The sequence below is a fragment of the Notolabrus celidotus genome, chromosome 23, assembly GCF_009762535.1.
Source record: "Notolabrus celidotus isolate fNotCel1 chromosome 23, fNotCel1.pri, whole genome shotgun sequence".
In the NCBI taxonomy this organism is placed as follows: Eukaryota; Metazoa; Chordata; class Actinopteri; order Labriformes; family Labridae; genus Notolabrus; species Notolabrus celidotus.
The window spans coordinates 13,181,159-13,199,743 of record NC_048294.1 but is presented as its reverse complement, the minus strand read 5'-3'; the positions used below and the strand labels follow the sequence as shown (position 1 = coordinate 13,199,743).

The following is an 18,585-nucleotide window of genomic DNA, read 5'->3' as shown; positions in this document are numbered from 1 at the left end:
TATTTCAGAGAGTCTGTAAAAACAGGATGAAGATTTGGAAACATTTTTTTCTCCCCTCTGAGTCTTGTGCTAGACAGAATTGCAAGGGAAAAAGCCATCTGTGTCTGACTCTTATCCCTGGCTCCTCTAGAGCCTGGATGAGCCTGAGCCAGCAAATGTCAGTCGGATAAAGACCAAGCCTGACAGACAGACACAGGAGTTTTGTCATTCCGTGTGTCATCCCTTTGCTAGCGAGCCCAATCTTTGCCGGTCTCAAAAAGCCCCCGAGATGATGTGGGTAGGATACATTCTCAGGGTGAACGTCAGGTTGTGTAACTCCTCCAAGTGCCACAATAGCTGAAATGTTGAGGACACGCGCGCTATTCTGGTGCCCCCGCGGCCTTTGAGAGCTTTCATTATTGTCTTATGTGCTGTGCGGCGGGGGTCACCATGGAAACACAAAACACATCAACCGTTTCACCACAAAGGATATGAGGTTCTTCAACAAGATGTTCTTTCAGGAGCCAGTGGTCTCTCTGGGGTCAGAGGATATTGGATGTGACTTGATATTTAGAGAAAGAACACAGGATTCTGCTATTTATCTGAGCACAAATGAAGCTGTTTTCTTCACTGGATCTGTGTTGCTTTAGGCAGAGTAACCTAGAGGAAAACAGGTCATTAAACTGAGTTATAAGTAATGAATAAAAAAATGTCATTACAATGATTACCATTCATTACATTTTAGCTTAAAGCTCTTGTGAGGATTTCTCAGTTTGGGTTGATTTTGGCGCCCCCTGTGGACAAACATGAAATCTCTTTTATCTTTGCTGATTTCTCTTATGTTTTGATAAAAAATCTCATCCAGTTGACAGTGTAAAAGAAAAACAGATGTCAAAGAAAGGCTGTCTTGGCTAAGTGGAGTTAATCACTTAGTCTGACACCTACCCCCCACCAGCCATTTTAGATATTAAAAATAACCATCTAGAAATACTCAGTCTTTATGCTGATGATCTCATTTGGTCTTATAGGTCATAAAGAGGTATTAATATGAATTTCAGTCTGTTCCTTAACCAGCTACAAACTCCTCACAGGAGCTTTAATGTGCTTTAAAGGAATAACTGATCAAGGGTTAGTTTTGGGTTGTGTTGATTTTCGCGCCCCATGTTAACAAAGTAGATTCATCTCTGTCTTTGCTGATCTTGTAACATGCAACTCACAATTAATCTTTGATACAGAAATATGTTGGGTTTTTTTTAAACTGTAACTGCCTAATCCAACACATACCCTGTTGCAAGGGTGACAGGCTTTTGTTTTAGCTATAGATGTTTTTCGAAACACCTATAGGTACTAAGGACTAGGGACATAACTCCTGAACTACATGCGTTTCGACCGAAGGAACCAGGGTCTAAATTTAGTTCATGGGTAGATAATCTCTCCCCCCTGAAAAGCCCCTGCTTTGGGGGTAGTACTTTTCAAAGGTTCTGGGACTTTCAGCTGAACATAGCGGTGTTTGTGGAGTTTACACAGTGGTTGGAACACAGAGGGAGTTCCTGGGAATGCATCCTAGTTTAGTTATTTATTAAGATTGCAAAATATTATTTAATATAATTTTTTTTTCTCCATACGTCACTGGCCTGATTTGCACAATCCACCTGGGACTTCAGCCTGCTGTCAAAACGCAGACAACAATGGGGGCACAGGAACCTTTTAGTTCAGGGTAAAGTAGTTCTAGGGGCTAAAAGGCCCCGGAACTCTTGGTCGAAATGCACCTTATGTAGACATAACTAATCCTCTTTCGGATGGTCTCATTTGTCTTTGTATGTCGTGTGACAGCATCAGTATTCATTTCACTCTGTTTCATTTACAGTTCAAAAATCCTCACAGGAGCTTTTATATTAGTGCCAAGTTAATTGTCAGCTGTTGTTTTTTACAGGGTTTAGCAAGCTTTGGTAGTATATGCTGGGATCGAACCACCACCCTTCAGTTTAAGAGACAACCCACTCTACCACTGAACCACGGCCGCCTCTATTCACAGGTGTTTATTAGCTATCACATGTGTTCATATGTTGTAATTACCACTTGTTATTTCTCTACTGTGTTGCATTTTCACACTGCATTGAAATCACTATCTAACCTGTGAGGGATTCAGAGGAAAAAATACAGCTTGGAATCCAGCATCACAGTTTCTAATTTTATACCAGCTTGACTGGTTACTTTTTACAGCCATGTCAGAGTTGTAGTAAGTAACTGCTACAGCACAAGCAACATGTTTTAGTGCTCTGCCATATGGACGAAAATGGATGACAGTGAGGACCCAGGGAACAGAACTTTTGGCATGTCATTTGTCATTGTCAACGAAACGCAGCATCAAAACAAGACAACACATTTTTTAGTATAATGCTGCATGTATCCAACTTCTCAGCATTGTAACCACCTACTTTAATGGATTTTTTCTTGTCCTTACTTTATCATGTTGATAATTTTGTCTATTAGCACAGTTGAATCTGTCATATTTCTGACAAAGCAGCTGTTCAACTAGTATCTGCGGAAGAAAGAAGAAGAACTACAGATGTCATTAAATCAACCAAGACTGAAGAATTACAGATTAAAACTTGAATTTGGTGACTCTGATTCCAATATAACATCCACCCTAACCTTACTGTAAAAAGAAATGCATTCATATAAAATAAGCTGATTATTCACACTCTTAACTCAAGGATTATCCCTCCATTGTGTGTTTTTTTTCAACCTATTTGTTGCTGGATTTCAGGTCATAAGGTCAAAAAATATATATCCATTTATTTTGAAGTATCCACATACAATATCCCTGGAATGTTCGGGGTATTTAGAGACTGCTCCAACAGCTAAGACATCCTTTTTGTTCCTGTGATACAGCATTAGATCAGTGATCAATGCATTTGCCTGGGAGGCACTCACATAGATTGTCCCAAAGGAAACAGATGTCTATTCTCTGTGGACGCTGCTCGTTGCACAGTGTGTACCCTGTTCTTGGGAGCAGCAGTTACACGGGTGCAACATCAATAGTATTTGTCAAGTGGTTAAAGCTGATAAGAATACAAATTGTTGCCTTGAGCTTGCTTTTAGGCTGGTTTGTCAGCCCGGCTTGTAAAGGGAGAATTTGCATCAATGGAGTGGTGCAAACACAGCAAAGTTACTCAACTTTACTAAGTCTGGCAAAGGATTGTTTTGTATGTAACACACATTTCTCCTGATAGTTTTTAAAATTGGAGGATTGTTGAATGTTTGGACAGAAAAGAAAATGAAAGAAGGTGTGAGTAAAGGGCCCAAAATAAGTTGTTTAAGGTTTTGGTTAGAATTATTTGTTGGTGTGAATTGTTGTTCATTTTTACTGTTTTTACTTTAGTATACAACTGTGTAGGCAGCTCAATGTATTCAGAACAGTCTGAGACAAGTTTCCCTAAGAAGACAATATAGCACTTTGTTGTTTTGAATTGTATTGTATCATGTCATCATATTGTTTCATATCATTAAGTTTATTTTAGAATCCATTTTTAACATAACTTATCATGTGTATTGTTTCATTTCATTTTGTTGCCTTTATTTTCATTTAGTATCAAATCATATGTTATTGTTCCTTTTGGTAAGGTATCGCTGTGTATGGTATTCCTTTGCTTTAATAATTTTGTGTTGTATAATTTTGTACCATTTCAGATCATATCATATATAATATTGTGATAATAATAATAATACATTCTATTTATATAGCGCTTTTAAAAGACTCAAAGACACTGTACAGCTGTTAAAATCAATACAAGCAAGGAAAACAAGTCAATCCAAATCAAATAAAACAAAACAACAGTACAATTACAAATTAAAAGGTAACTTAAAAAAGGTAACTTTTAATAGAGATTTGAATGTTGGAGGGTCAGAGCAGTTTTGGATATGAATAGGTAGTGAATTCCAGAGGGTGTGAACGGCTATGAAAAAGACTCTACCCCCCGGTTCGGTGCTTGTATCGTATTGTATTGTAGTGTATTGTATCACATCGTATTGTATCATATCGTATTGTATTGTATCGTATTGTATTGTATCGTATTGTATTGTATCGTATTATATTGTATCGTATTGTATCGTATTGTATTGTATCGTATTGTATTGTATCGTATTGTATTGTATCGTACTGTATTGTATCTACCTTATCTTTTAGTTCTGTCTGTAATGTATTGTACATCTGGTATTGAATTGCATCACACTGTATCATATTGTATTGTATCGTATCGTATCATAGCGCATTGCATTGTATCATATTGTATTGTATTGTGTTGTATTGAAGTGTATTGTATCATATCGTATCGTATTGTATCATATTGTATTGTATTGTGTTGTACTGATGTGGATTGTATCATATTGTATTGTATTGTATTGTATTGAAGTGTATTGCATCATATCGTATCGTATTGTATCGTATTGTATCGTATTGTATCGTATTTTATCTACCTTATCTTTGAGTTCTGTTTGTAATGTATTGTACATCTGGTATTGAATTGCATCACACTGTATGATATTGTACTGTAGTGTATTGTATCACATCGTATTGTATTGTAGTGTATTGTATCACATCGTATTGTATTGTAGTGTATTGTATCATATCGTATTGTATTGTATCGTATTGTATTGTATCTACCTTATCTTTGAGTTCTGTTTGTAATGTATTGTACATCTGGTATCGAATTGCATCACACTGTATCATATTGTATTGTATCGTATCGTATCATAGCGTATTGCATTGTATCATATTGTATTGTATTGTGTTGTATTGAAGTGTATTGTATCATATCGTATTGTATCATATTGTATTGTATTGTGTTGTACTGATGTGGATTGTATCATATCATATTGTATTGTATTGTATTGTGTTGTATTGAAGTGTATTGCATCATATCATATCGTATTGTATCGTATTGTATCCTATTGTATTGTATTGTATCTACCTTATCTTTGAGTTCTGTTTGTAATGTATTGTACATCTGGTACTGAATTGCATCACACTGTATGATATTGTATTGTATTGTATTGTATCGTATCGTATTGTATTGTATCGTATTGTGTTGTACTGATGTGTATTGTATCATATTGTATCGTATTGTATCGTTTTGTATTGTATCGTGTTGTATCGTTTTGTATAGTATCGTATTGCATTGTATCAACTTATCTTTGAGTTCTGTTTGTAATGTATTGCACATCTGGTATTGAATTGCATCGCACTATATGATAATTTATATATGTTTTGTTTCGTATCATTTATCGTGTTGTGTTGTGTCGTGTCGTGTCGTGTCGTGTCGTGTCGTATCATACCATCCCATACCTTGACTTGTCTTGTCATATCATGTCACATCATATCATATCATATCATATGACATCATGTCATATATAGAATATGGCATCACGTCATATATCATATTCGTCTAATGGTAAAATTTGTATTGTTTTTTATCTTTCAGTATTGTATTACCTGCATTGTATTTTATCATTTCTTATTGCATTGTTTCATACACTTGACATGAAATCTTCATCATCATTTCATATCATAACATATCATACTTTAATATATATTGTATCATATTGGATAATGGTATAATTTGTATTGCATTTCACCTTATGTATGTATCATATCACTTTGTATGTTTCTTATCATATCGTTTCATACACTTCATTTTGCATCATTTCGTATTATTTGTATCGTATCGTATTGTAATGTATCTTATTGTACTGTATCGCACTGCATTGTATTGTATATAAAATGAGTCAAATACTTTAAAAGTAAGACAGACAGACATACAGATATACAGATACGACATCTCTTGGTTAGAACACTCTGTCAGGGATTGTAGTAGCAGCAGAAAATGATGCCTCTTCACTTTGCTCCTTCCCTCTCTTGCCTTTGACCCCCCACTGGTTCTATTACCTATGTACCCGCACGACCCTGAACGCATCCAATCAAAACAGTTACATAACAAAAAGACTAGTGTGCAGGAGACTAGAGGTGCAGAAGGAGACGAGGGCAAGAGATTGAGGCGCATTGGGTGCACAGCCACTAACAAAACAGCAGAGGTACCCCTCCTCTTCCTCCCCCTACTGTCGTCCTATCTCAAAAAGAACATGACACGTTAGAGTATTTTTTTTAGCAGGTCAGTTTTCTCTACAAACTGCGGATCACTCCAGCCTGTCATTTCACATTATATAACTTGAAAGCACTCCAGCTTGGAAGCGAAAACATTACGCTTGTGATGGGAGGTGATGAGTGGTACTGAAGGAAAGGGGGGGGGGGGGGGGGGCCCACAACCCACTTTTTTCCATCAGCCCCGTGAGCCTCAGATACCCAGAAGGCTTTTAACACAAGACTATAATCTTGTTGGAATACAGGAAATGAGATGCAAAACCCGAATATGGCTGCCAGTGTTTACTACCGTGACTCTGCTTGCCTGCACGTACCTCACTCTACCATCCCAGATCATACAGTGTAATACCTTAACTACAGTATAATCTACATGCAAACGCAGCATGCCTGTGCATACACTGTAAAGTAATATCATGGCCTACATGCATACAGTCAGTTCAGTATAACTAGAGTCCTAAGTACAGCTTAGGTTTGCAGATTTCATACTTCTAAGTTACTCTCAGTGACGCAAGAGGATGCACTGCTCCAAAAAAAGGCATTTCATAAAGTTAAATACAGACGGGAGGGGAAAAAAAACTGCTCTCAAAGTCCCATCAAGAGCCAGAACTCTTCTCAGAACACACACATTAAATCCTAGAATCACTGCGAGCTCCATCCAAATGCATGAAAAAGGAAATTCTTGGAGGCAGATGGAGAATTGTTCATTTTCTGAGCAGGAGGGATCTTTTTCTCTCTCTCTCTCTTCTTTTTCAAGAGAGAGAAAAAGAGAGAGAGAGAGAGAGAGAGAGAGAGAGAGAGAGAGAGAGAGAGAGAGAGAGAGGGGCAGGGAAGCAGCACCGGAGGCCCAGCCCATGACAAAACAAAGAGATTAAATGACCTGTGAATGTGACTTTCCATTTTTTTCCATTTGCTCTCGCTCAAATTCAGAGGCCTGCTGCCCCCTTCTGGTGGCTGGGGGAACATCTTGAGGCAATGTGAAGAAAGACTCTCTCCTTTCTGTTCATGTGGCATGGATTTGGATTAAAAAAACTGCATTTTGGGGGCTGAAATAGGTGCAAGAATAACAGATATATTTGTATTTTCCATATAATGGGCACTTAATATGCTTCATAGAAGCCAGAAGCCTTTATAGTGAACATATTAGAACAATTTAGAAGCCTAACCAATGATAAGAAATTCCCTTCTCAATCTTTGTCTTTACTTTTATCCTCAGACAACCTCTTAATTATTGCAGTTGAGATAGAAAGCAGACAAAATCTGCCCTCCTGCTGCACCATACAAAAACAAAATGCAAATACCCCGCCCGGCCCCCTATCTGAAGTGAGATTTCAGTGTTGGCTGAGGCCAAATGTCAACCAGCCCAAACAGATGGTGTGAAGAGCCGGGCCGAGCGGCTGACCTTGGTTGGTAGAGATGAGGATTGGGAGGGCAGTGTGAGGCGCCGGGTGTTTGTTTTTAAGTGTGTGTATCAGTGGATGTTGTGAACATCAAGAGAGCTCGATGTTGTTGCCAAGAGAGAGAAAAGGTGAAGTCACGTCAGGCCGGCTCGCTTTGCAGGTGTTTCCATGGGCGCTGTGGGATGCTTTCAATCTGTCACTTTGCAGAGAAATGTTAGGAATGGATAAACAGTGGAGGAAAGGTTTTAAATGGTGACAAGTGTAATGATTTTAAGGGCTTAACTTTTACCTGGATTCTTATTTTACCAAATTATTCATCTTTGAATTTTGAAAAACCAAGTGTCATCAAAAACATCCACAGAGCTATAACCCAAATAATCCCTCCTATGCTGAGGAAGGATTAAGTGCCATCTTTGTAAAAAAGAAATATCATAGAGTATGATTGAGACCTGTTCTCATTGATAAACATTATTTGATTACATGTGTACAAAACATATAAAATGAATTTCAAGCTCCTGTGAGGAGTTGTTTAGCTAGTTATGAAACAGACCAAAATTAATATTCATGCTTCCAGGAGACCTACTAAAGCAAACCAGACTGTTTCAGAAAGACTGACTCTTTCCATATTGATAATTTTGACGTTTTGGAGCACTGGACAAAATTAATAGAGCTGTAAGAGGTGCCACTTTGTCCACAGGGGGTGCCAAAATCAACCCTTACCTTAGGTGTCTCACATGTGCTCTAACTGATTAATAGTATAGACTGTTTATTAAAATGGACGCAACAATTGTTTAAAGACTGTGAAGGCTCAATGATTAGAGCTCCCCTACTGACTGGCTGCAGTATTGGTCATAGACCAAGCTTCCCTCATGTGAACAGGTGGAACATGGGTTGAACTAGAAAAGTAAAAATACACGTCAACATTCTTTTTTTTCAAACATGATTTCTGTCTTGATAGTTTGTTCTTCTTGTGAGAAGTTCGTTTTAATGAGTTATTTGATGTTAAAAAAGATTACTGATTGACAGCACAGTTGCACGAGCTCCTGTAGCATTCTTTTTTGGATTAGCAGAGCCCAGAAACAAAAATGCCTGTTGTTGTAGACGACATTAACTGTCTGCTTGTTTTTATTTTATACATATATATATATATATATATAACAGTATATTTTTGTATTAGACAGTAGAATTGGAAGCATTTCGGCACAGTTTTTATTCAATTTATCAGTATTTAGCATGTAGCATGTATGTGGAATTGGCTAATTTTGGTTGGTGGTTTTTCTTTGTGATATAAATTATAGTTCAAACTACTTTGAAAAGTCAGTTTCAAAATATGTTTTGACAATCTGAATCTATTGTAAGTGTTCAGAAAAAGTGAATTCAAGTTTAAACATGTATGGTTCCATACCAGAGATTACTAGATGTGGTTGAAGACTCCAGAACGACCACTGAAGCAGCTTTAAAATGAATATACCTCATTAATTGTGACTGTATGATTACATATGTAATGCAGTTTCCTTTCCTTTCTTCCTACTATCATACAAATACAGCATTCAGTCCACTGGTTCTATACTACACATGAGTTTCTAAGATAAGATAAGATATACTTTATTGGTGCCCCATTGGGGGAAATTCTTTCTATACTAGACGAGTTACTTCTTTAACGTATCTATAGATGCCAAAGAGTTCATTATAATGACATCTATATGGTTGTGTTTTCCCCCTATGTCCACGCACCACTACCTCCCAACTACACCATTTTAATTTCTGCCTTGTTACCGGCCAATGACAGCTCTTTCACCGTATATGGTAATCCCTGAGGTACGGCCACATCCATTAATCTGTAAAACACAGATTTCCAAAGCCACTAGAAAGCTGTTATAGGGAATTCCTAACCTTCCATGCACCACAGTTTTGTCATCTCCACACTCTCAAAAAGGTGAACTCCCTCCATCTTTGCTCTCTTCTCCTCACCTCCAAGAAGTGCCTGAGCAACAAAGGTTGACTTTTTCTTCTTTTAAATCAGAGGATTTCTTTCGAAAAACATATTCTACATTCAATCTCCTTCAGTTTCTGGTAGACTGAGTCAGGGGGAGCTTTGAGGGGAGGTGGGTGGTTAGTAGATGGATAAGTGAAATTCACCTCTGCACAAATGCCTGTTTCTTAGAGAGAAGGCAATTCCCCGCGGCTCCGTTCACCAGCACAAAGCTACAGTCCTAGCTTGGTCACAGATCAGCAAATCTGAGAATGTACGAGACGAACAGTCCTCTATTCGCAAGATTTATTTCAAATGTTTCGGTCTGGGTATTGAAATAATATCTGCTCAGGTTTCTGTTGTGTTTGAAGGATTGAAACAGCAGACAAATCAAAAAGGATGGTGCTGTTTTTTTTAGGCAATGACATAAAGTTCTTCCTGGATCCCAATGATTACCTCCCAAATGTAAGAGAACTTGAATCTGCTTTGTGTTCTACAGAGAGTAGTGCTTTAACATCACGATAGAATACTGAGGGGAAGACACGTCAGAATATTTCTTCTCCTCTCTTGCGTGGAGTGCCTCCTTTGATCATCAAATTGTTCTCCTGAAAATCCTCTCTGTTCTTGAATTATCTGGGCCGCTGAAGTGGAAACTGAATTTTCTGTGGAGGCCAAAGCCTCTTAAGAGGAAGGAAAACGAAGGGGGAAGTAATAAAAAGGTGCGGAAATGACACAAATTGAATAAGTGGGCAAAAAGATAAAAAATATGGTCCCATCCCTGGGTGCGAAAGAAGAAAAGTAATCAGGAAAATTACCCTTTTTTTTGTCCACATATATAGAGAAGACAGAGGGATGCATGATATATCAGTTTGACAAATAAATGACCAACAATGGGAATTTCTTCTGTTATTTATTGCAACAATAACACATTTTTTTCTGGTAAAAACAACTAAGGAAAGCTGCTCTTATTACAAGCCTTCACATTGTGACACAGTAGGTGGCGGTATGCGATCTGACGTTACATTCAGAGAAGAACAACAAGATGACAAGAGTAAAAATGGTGTCACCGGTGTGGATGTTTTCACTGTTTCAGAAGAGGATAACTGGACTGCAACTTTCAAAACTTGTGTCGCAAGTATTCTGAGAGGAGGTTAAAAGTCTTCAGGTTTTAACACAACAAAAATGTTATGTCACCTCAGAATTTGTCATCGCAGGGAAGACGTATTGAAGAAATACGGAGCAGCAGTAGCTGCAGCTAGCGTTAGCACAGAAAATCAGAGTACCCTAGTGGCGATTCAGAGGCATTTTGAAATCTGCAGGAAGTTAAGCGGCGACAACTCAAACGCTAAACAACAAGCAACAACTGACAAAATCACAGGATTTATGGTACAACTTGTCAAGGTGGTAGACCAAGGATTGTGTCAGCAAGTGGTGTATTTGTAATAGTTTCCCAAAGTCACTGCTACTTCGCAGACGTACTTACCTCCTCAGTATGATGTGATATCTACACATAATCACAGTCTGAAAAATAAATATCAATCAAAGAGGGAGGACTGTTCTTTGTTCTTTTGTGTTAAGCATGTTAATAAAATGCATCATTAGGAAAGGGGTGGCGGCTGAGGTGGACTTAAAGCAGCAGCACTGCCTGTGTGAGCTCTGGTGATGCTGTTTGCTGGTTGTCTTTATAACTGCAATCTATTCTTGACTTTTTCGGTGTTTCTTGATTATTTTCTTTGCATTAAAAAAAAAGGAGGAAGTACTTAAGTGCTGTTTCAGTTTGGTACTCAAGTTAGCTTTCAAGAGTCAGCAAGTTATTATTGTTTTTGTTTTTGACACAAGGCAGGTCAACTTGCACCATTGGTGGGGCAATTTGAACCCTGGATATCAAAAATGAACAGTTTTTTATGATAAAATGTTGGTGTCGGGGGCACTGGTGACCTAGCAGTCTAAGCACCCCACATACAGAGGCAATAGTCTCATCACAGAGGTCGCCGGTTTGACTCCCGTCCGCAACCATTTGCTGCAGGTCTTCCCCCTCTCTCTACTCCCCCCATTTCCTGTCTCTCTACAGCTGTCCTATCAATAAAGGCAAAAAAATAATAATAACTTTGGTGTTTAAAACATATACAGCTAATGTACTGATTGTACAGTGAAAAAAGTGCATTATAAAACTCAACAGAAAACATGCTCCCATCTTAGAAACACCAGGAAGAAATGGTAAAGAATCTAAAACTGAGAGTTTATGAAAAATGTTTTCTACTCCCTCTCAGTGCACAGAAGAATTAACTTCTCAAGGGAGCAACTGTTGCTGCCCTTGGACCTTGATTAAGGTTCCAACAGAGGGCTGCTTGTCAGTTCTAATGCAAATTGCTTGTTAAGTACTGACAATGGCACCCTGTTTAATTTGCCCAGCTTGATCACCGTTTGTTGTGGTTGCAGTTAAGTGCACATTTTCATATTCATACATATTCATACTATTTCATTCTCCTCAAATGCAGTTACAATCACCAGGAACGCCTCCCTGTTAGCCAGCATAAAAAACAAAGGAGGGCTGATTTTCCCAATATGAGGCTTTTTATTTGTCGAGTTTTGTTCTCATAATCCAAACATGCCTCTTTTTAATGTTTTAAAGAAGCAAAAAGTAGAAAAGGAGAACAGTTCTACTCATACCATATGAACAACTTGCTGCATTCATTCAAAATTTGGACATCTCTATAAGCACATTTTCAGCAATGTGACAATCCTCTCATGATCTGAACTTTTCCTGCCCTCCAGCAGGAGAACCCAGCAGACTTCTACTTCTGGTACCTGAGATTGTGCATACCAATTGCCAATTTAAGACAGGAGAAGACGAAGGGAGAAATTGAGCCCTAGCTAGTTTGTTTACAGCCAGAGATTTTGATACCTGCTGCCCGGTGAGAGGAAGGCTCAACAAGTTTAAAGTGAAACAGACAGACGTATTCTCGCAGCCGTGCAGCCTGAGCGAAAATCACTGCTCGGGGAAACTGTGCTCATCCTGCTCAGAATCCAAATGAATGTGGAAGGGACCCTGTGGTATGAGTGCAGAGCACAGTGGGCCCAGGCTGACAGTCAAACACATAAAGATGCAAAATAATAAAACACAAAGAGACGGTGAGGTGGAGGAAAATGTGCATCAGCTTTTTGTTGAGAGAGTCTGCGATAGAAGCTCAAAAACAAGTATTGATGATGGCTTTTTTTATATATTCTTACCCATTTTCACTTAATGCAAATCTGATATGGTGATGGAATGGATAATGGTCATGATTGTGTGCTGTAATCTCAATTCAAGCTAACATATACCAAAATGTTTAAAAACACCAAACTACACAAAACAATAAAACAATAAATAAAAACAAACCATAAAACACTAAAACAGGGGCAGAGTCTCATGCAGGGCTGAAAGCCAAGGAATAAAAATGGGTTTTAAGAAGAGTTTTAAAAATGGACAGTGAGGAGGTTTGTCTAATGTGGAGGGGAAGCTCATTCCATAATTTTGGAGCAGCAACAGAAAAAGCTCTATCCCCTCTGAGCTTCCGTTTTGCCCTCGGTACCTCCAGGAGCAGCCGATCAGCTGACCTGAGGCACTGAGCAGGAGCGTAGGGGACCGAGCAGGAGCGTAGGGGACCGAGCAGGAGCGTAGGGGTTGACAGCAGTGTTGACAGCAGTGTGAAGCTCCCTGCAAACCCTCTGCAGGTCGGGACTAATATAGCTTGTTTCCACCAAGCAGTCTGGTATGGATCGGTACAGTTTGGTACAGGTTGGATCGGTAACGCCTGATCCTGTTAGCGTTTCCACAGACAACCTTACATGGTGGGCGGCGTGTAAGCCAGATGCCGATAGCCGCGTCAGCTATGTAACAGCGTGACGTCATGGCAGCGCGACACAGTGTATCCCGCTAATAAATGCAACGAAGAAGAAAAACGCGAGGAAAGTCTGCACCTCCACAATCGACCATTGAACGCTGTTTCTTGATGCCATTTTCCAAACAAAAAAAAATTTAACTTCCTGAAGTCCACTGGAGATTTAAACATGATAGGGTTATGTGTTGTTCTTTATTACCACTGTCGCATGGGTAGTGACGATTATTTCGACCAATCAACGGCTAGCTAGCTCCACCTTCTGGGGTCGGATCGGTATGTCTGGCACCCCAACAGAAGCGTACCAAAAAGTGGGATGGTACAGCTCGGTAATTTGGGGACTTGTCCCGGTTTTAGTCAATGGAAACGCCACAAAATGCGTGCCGTACCGAGACAAACCAACTGAACCGCTTGGTGGAAACGGGGCTATAGTCAACACATAGGAACTAGTTGACATTGCTGTCTCTCTCCTCTGCTCTTCGTCTGCAACAACGAATCGTGTGTGTCTAAATCAACTGCTTTGTTCTCTTTATCCACACTCTCTCTCTTCAGTTCATGTCTATGTCAAGTGACAACCGCTTCTCACTCTCTTGTTTTGCTTGCAGCGGCTTCAGGTTGAAAATGTGAGTGCCAATCTGTTCTGTTTAAATACTATTGAACGTAAAAATGACAGATCATATCATTTTAAAACATGAGGTCAACTAATGATCTATATTGCTCACATAGGACAGCATCAGGCATTTATCAATGAAAATATGGGAATTGTGTGTATGTATGTATATATGTATGTATGTGTATGTATGTGTATGTATGTGTATGTGTGTGTGTATGTGTATGAATGTGTGTATGTATATGTGTGTGTATGTTAATGTATGTATATATATGTATGTGTGTATGTGAGTGTATGTATGTGTATGTGTATATATATACACAATCCTATTTAAGTACTTACTATGTTACTGCTGTTAAAAATGTGTGTCCGTAAATAGTAGTTATGTTAATAATTTAAGACCAAAGTTTACTGTACAGAAGCCTGTGGCTGCTTTTTTTTTAGACCGTTTACACACGGCACCAGGCCACACTTTTATTTGTTATACCACTACTTAATGTATGTTGGGCTGTTCCTTGTACTCCCTGATTTAATATGTGGCCAAAATGTTATCTGGTCAGGATTGTACATTTCTTGTGATTTTTTTATGTCTTAAACAGGAGAGGAGAGAGGGGAAGTTTGAAGGAGCTAAAAAAAAAAGAAAAGAGGGTGTTGTTTTTGTCTAAACAAAAGTCAAGTTTGACCTCAATGTATACCTGTTGTAAGGAATAATAATATGTAAATTGAAATGTGAAGAATGTTTTTTTGCAACACTCTGAAAATAAAAAAAAAATGAAAATATGGTACTTGTAGAAACAGAGCAGTAGATAAATGATATTTAACCAAGTGTGTGTTTGTGTGCACATAAACTAGTGCCTCAGCTGAGCCAAAAAACTCAGGACATGTCCCAACATGACGCCAAGCTCAAGACTTCAAAACAACAATTAACAAACCAATGTGTGACCTTACAGTTTGTGTAATTTTGGTGACAAATTGGTGACAAGGAGGTATTGCACCAACACCACCCTCCTGCTTTCAGGTGTAACCGACTCCATTACTAATGTGGACATGCTGTATATCACTTGGTTTATTATGGAGCCTTGTTGCACACTTTTATGTTTTAGTCAAGAAGACAAAGTACCTCAAAGACTAATAGGACATGAATTCAAGCCCTGAAAAACACTCAACTGAGTTATAGCAACTTAAACTATAACTGCTGCAGACCTTGCTGTATCTCTGGGCGGTGTAGTACAAAGTGTATGAAAAAGGCAACATACCACTGCTTCGTCCTCAGAGAGAACCCGCTCTTCATCGTGGATGAGTGTCACTTTAGCCTGGACTTCATCCACTGTGATGCTGTTAAAAAAACACATCAGTCTATTGGTTGAATGACTACAATGTACACTTACAGTTCACAAGAAAGTACAAAATCACATGATTCTTGTGGAAAAATCTTTCTGTTTTTCAAATAGCAACTTTAGCTTATTTTACTCAGAATTGTCATGTCAGAATTCTTCATCGGTTGTCGGCTTTAACTTTTAGTTCTGTTGACACTATGATATTGTGAACATGCGAAAGTCTTCATCACTACAGGGAATACAAAAATTAACTCCCCAGTCTCCCCATGCAGCGATACAGACTTCATTGTTGTCCCACATTTAGAAGTTGTGTCTCAACACCAGCAGGATATCAATAATTATTGTATGAATTCCAGAGATATGTAACTAATGTTTGTCCAAACTTCATAAATACAATAAATAAAAATAAAACACTGTATTTATGATAAAGTAATGAAACCATATTCTTGCAACACAACTCATTTGTTTGCTTCCTGCGTACAGGCTCTTGGTCTCATGAATGTCATTATCATCATCATCAGGAAAAACGTAAGTCCATCAAAAATCATTCACTCTTCAACAAATAGCCTCCAGATTCTGGTAATAAAGCCACCAATTATGAAATGTGTGTTTAATTATTGTGATTGAAATACTAAGAATCAACATCAGACAGAGCATTGTTCAAGCTATTCTCATCCTTCCATCTTTGTCCTTGATGTGGCTGGCATGATGGTACATATAGCTTGGTTAGCAACCATCCATTGAACACACCGACATGACATATTAACATATACACAGACTGTACATAACATGGATGTAGGGACGGTTACATCACGCATTGGTTTCTGAAGATGATTTTGGAGCCAAACTATGATGTTAAGAATACTGACTCAACCTGATTTTCAGGTAACCTAGAAACAGATTTAGAGGTGGAAAGCTTCCTGGCTAACAGCTACATTGCTTTGCCTGTCAGTCAACTCAGCCTTGCCCCTTTGTACGCAAACTGGATGCACCACTTTTAGTCTTAATATCTTCAAAATGTATGAGTTATAAAAATATTCACCACCCTGCAGAGTGTGTGCGGACCAGACTGTATAAAATATGGACATAGTAGCCGTGACGTCACCCATCTGTTTCTGAAGCGCTGTTTTGAGGCCAATCGTCGGCGGCAGCCATATTGCTGCTGTCGAGCGATTGTGACGTAAAGAGACGGGCTTTGAGCCTCCTAGCCAACAGCTACAGTGTTCCCGCCTGTCAATCAAGTCAGCTGTGCCTCTCATTGGAAGACTCGTAATCTCAATATCTTCGAAATTGCCGCGTTATGAAAAAATTCCCCCCCCGTACAGTGTGTGCCGATCGAGAAATGAGCTATACAGACTACACTCGTTTTTTGTACCAGGCTGTAAAAATGTTTATTTCTGCTGTAAAGATTATCTTTTTTAAATTGGTGTGTATGTGGTTTCCAGTTCTTCTGGAGCCAGCCTCAAGTGGTCACTCTGAGGAACTGCTGTTTTTTTGTGCTTCACTTTTCCACCCAAGAGGTTGCTGCTTGGCTTACACTACTTTTCCCAATGCATTGTGGGACACATTAAGCGAGAGGGAATATCGATTCTCATTTAGAATTCGGACAGCACCTCAAAAAGGTGAAGTCTCATTATGCTGTACTATAAGGCGAATAGTGTGAACTGAATCCAACAGCTTGTTCACAGAGCGTTTATCCAGAGTGCAAGAAAAATATCCACTGTAGAGACAATAGAATAAATATTGTACTTCAGAGCCCAAAGCACCGGCTTTTGGCTTCACAAACATGGATTAAGGTGCACAAGCTGTTTGGACTTACCTGAGTTATCATTGAAACAGGTGGTTCATGTGTTTTCCTCTGGAGATAACAGAGGAAAGCAGCGCTCCACTGTAATAAAGTGCAAACAAACTTTCATGATGTTTGGACTGCTACAGGCAAAGTTTTGGAGCTCATTCCTTAGGTGACATTTCACTGGCTCTTATTTCCTTTCCTTTCAGCCTATCTCACTCCAAGTGGCACGCAGCACAATGAGTGGCACACACAACAAAGCGCAATCAAAATCACTAACACACACACACACACACACACACACACACACACACACACACACACACACACGCCATCTCGTATCCCGGAACACTTAGATCTTTTCTTCAGCCATTCTTCCCTGCTGGTGTCTTTCTTCCACAGGCTCCAACCCTAAACTAACATTACTGCGCTGAGAGATAATGACTGCACGGCCAGGATCAATCCCGGGAGTCCATCAAAAGCAGAAGAGCAGGCAAACATACAAAGCGAATGGCTTGTTCCACTACAGAGAATCAATGCTCGAGGTAAGTGCAGGAGAAAAACAATGGTTCTTTCCTTTGTGAGGCCGCAGAGAAGCGGATCTGGAAAGAAAACTGTCTCCGGCCCCAATCACGGAGGGAATTTTTTACACATATAGACCGTGGCAGCATAAAAGCAGGTGCTTCAGAACACACACCTGCAGTTGATTTGACTGAAAGAGACAGTAATAAACGTTAGGGAACTCGCTCTCACACATACACACGCTCATAATCCTGACAGAGAGGACAGGATAAAAAGCACAACCTGTTCGGGGGCCTTTGGGAGGCTCCATCATGGTTCATTTCCTGAAGCAGTTGGTAGACTCTATTTATAGACCGGCATACTGGTACCAGTTAATCCTGCACTGGGCTGCCAACTGTCTGCCAGCTGGCACACTGGGTCGCACTTGTGTGTGTGTGTGGCGCTTGGGAAGGTTCGGGATGAAATATTGGAGAGGAAGTCCAGGAGCTACCTTAATGACCAATGAACGGGGGAGCTTTTTTCCCCTGTAGATCAAACTGAAGGGAAGAAACTTTCACAGCAAAACTTTGCTAGCTTTATTTTTCTAAATGGGGCGGAATTATCTGAACCTGGTAACCTGCGAATCAGAGGAAAATCACTCATTCTCATAGTGAATATTTGCATTATAATACCATTATGATGCTAATCAGAAGCATGTTAGCTCATGACATATTCCTCAATGTTTCCCAGAGTGGATTCAAAACTTCCTGGGTGAAAAATAGTGGTTGCCATTTTTGTCATGAAGCAATTATTGGTGGCTGAATGGACAAGAAAATGAGATTAGTTCGCCGCATAAACGAGCGAACAATTATCTGTGAATCTGCATTAAAGATAATTAGCAATTCCAATCGAGTGGATTAAGAACGGGGTAGTGTTTTGCAAAGTGTCATTAGGGACAAAGC

At 39.2% G+C, this 18,585-nt stretch overlaps 1 protein-coding gene across 4 annotated transcripts in view; it reads right to left on the bottom strand.

Annotated features, from left to right (window-relative positions):
* LOC117807546 (glucosidase 2 subunit beta-like) overlaps positions 1-18,585 on the bottom strand; it is a 182,967-nt gene that overhangs the window by 135,036 nt on the left and 29,346 nt on the right. For all 4 annotated transcript variants that reach the window (XM_034676870.1, XM_034676867.1, XM_034676868.1 and 1 more), the window contains one exon: positions 15,253-15,331. In XM_034676870.1, coding sequence (XP_034532761.1) covers positions 15,253-15,331 — 79 coding nt within the window. The remainder of the gene's footprint in view (positions 1-15,252; positions 15,332-18,585) is intronic.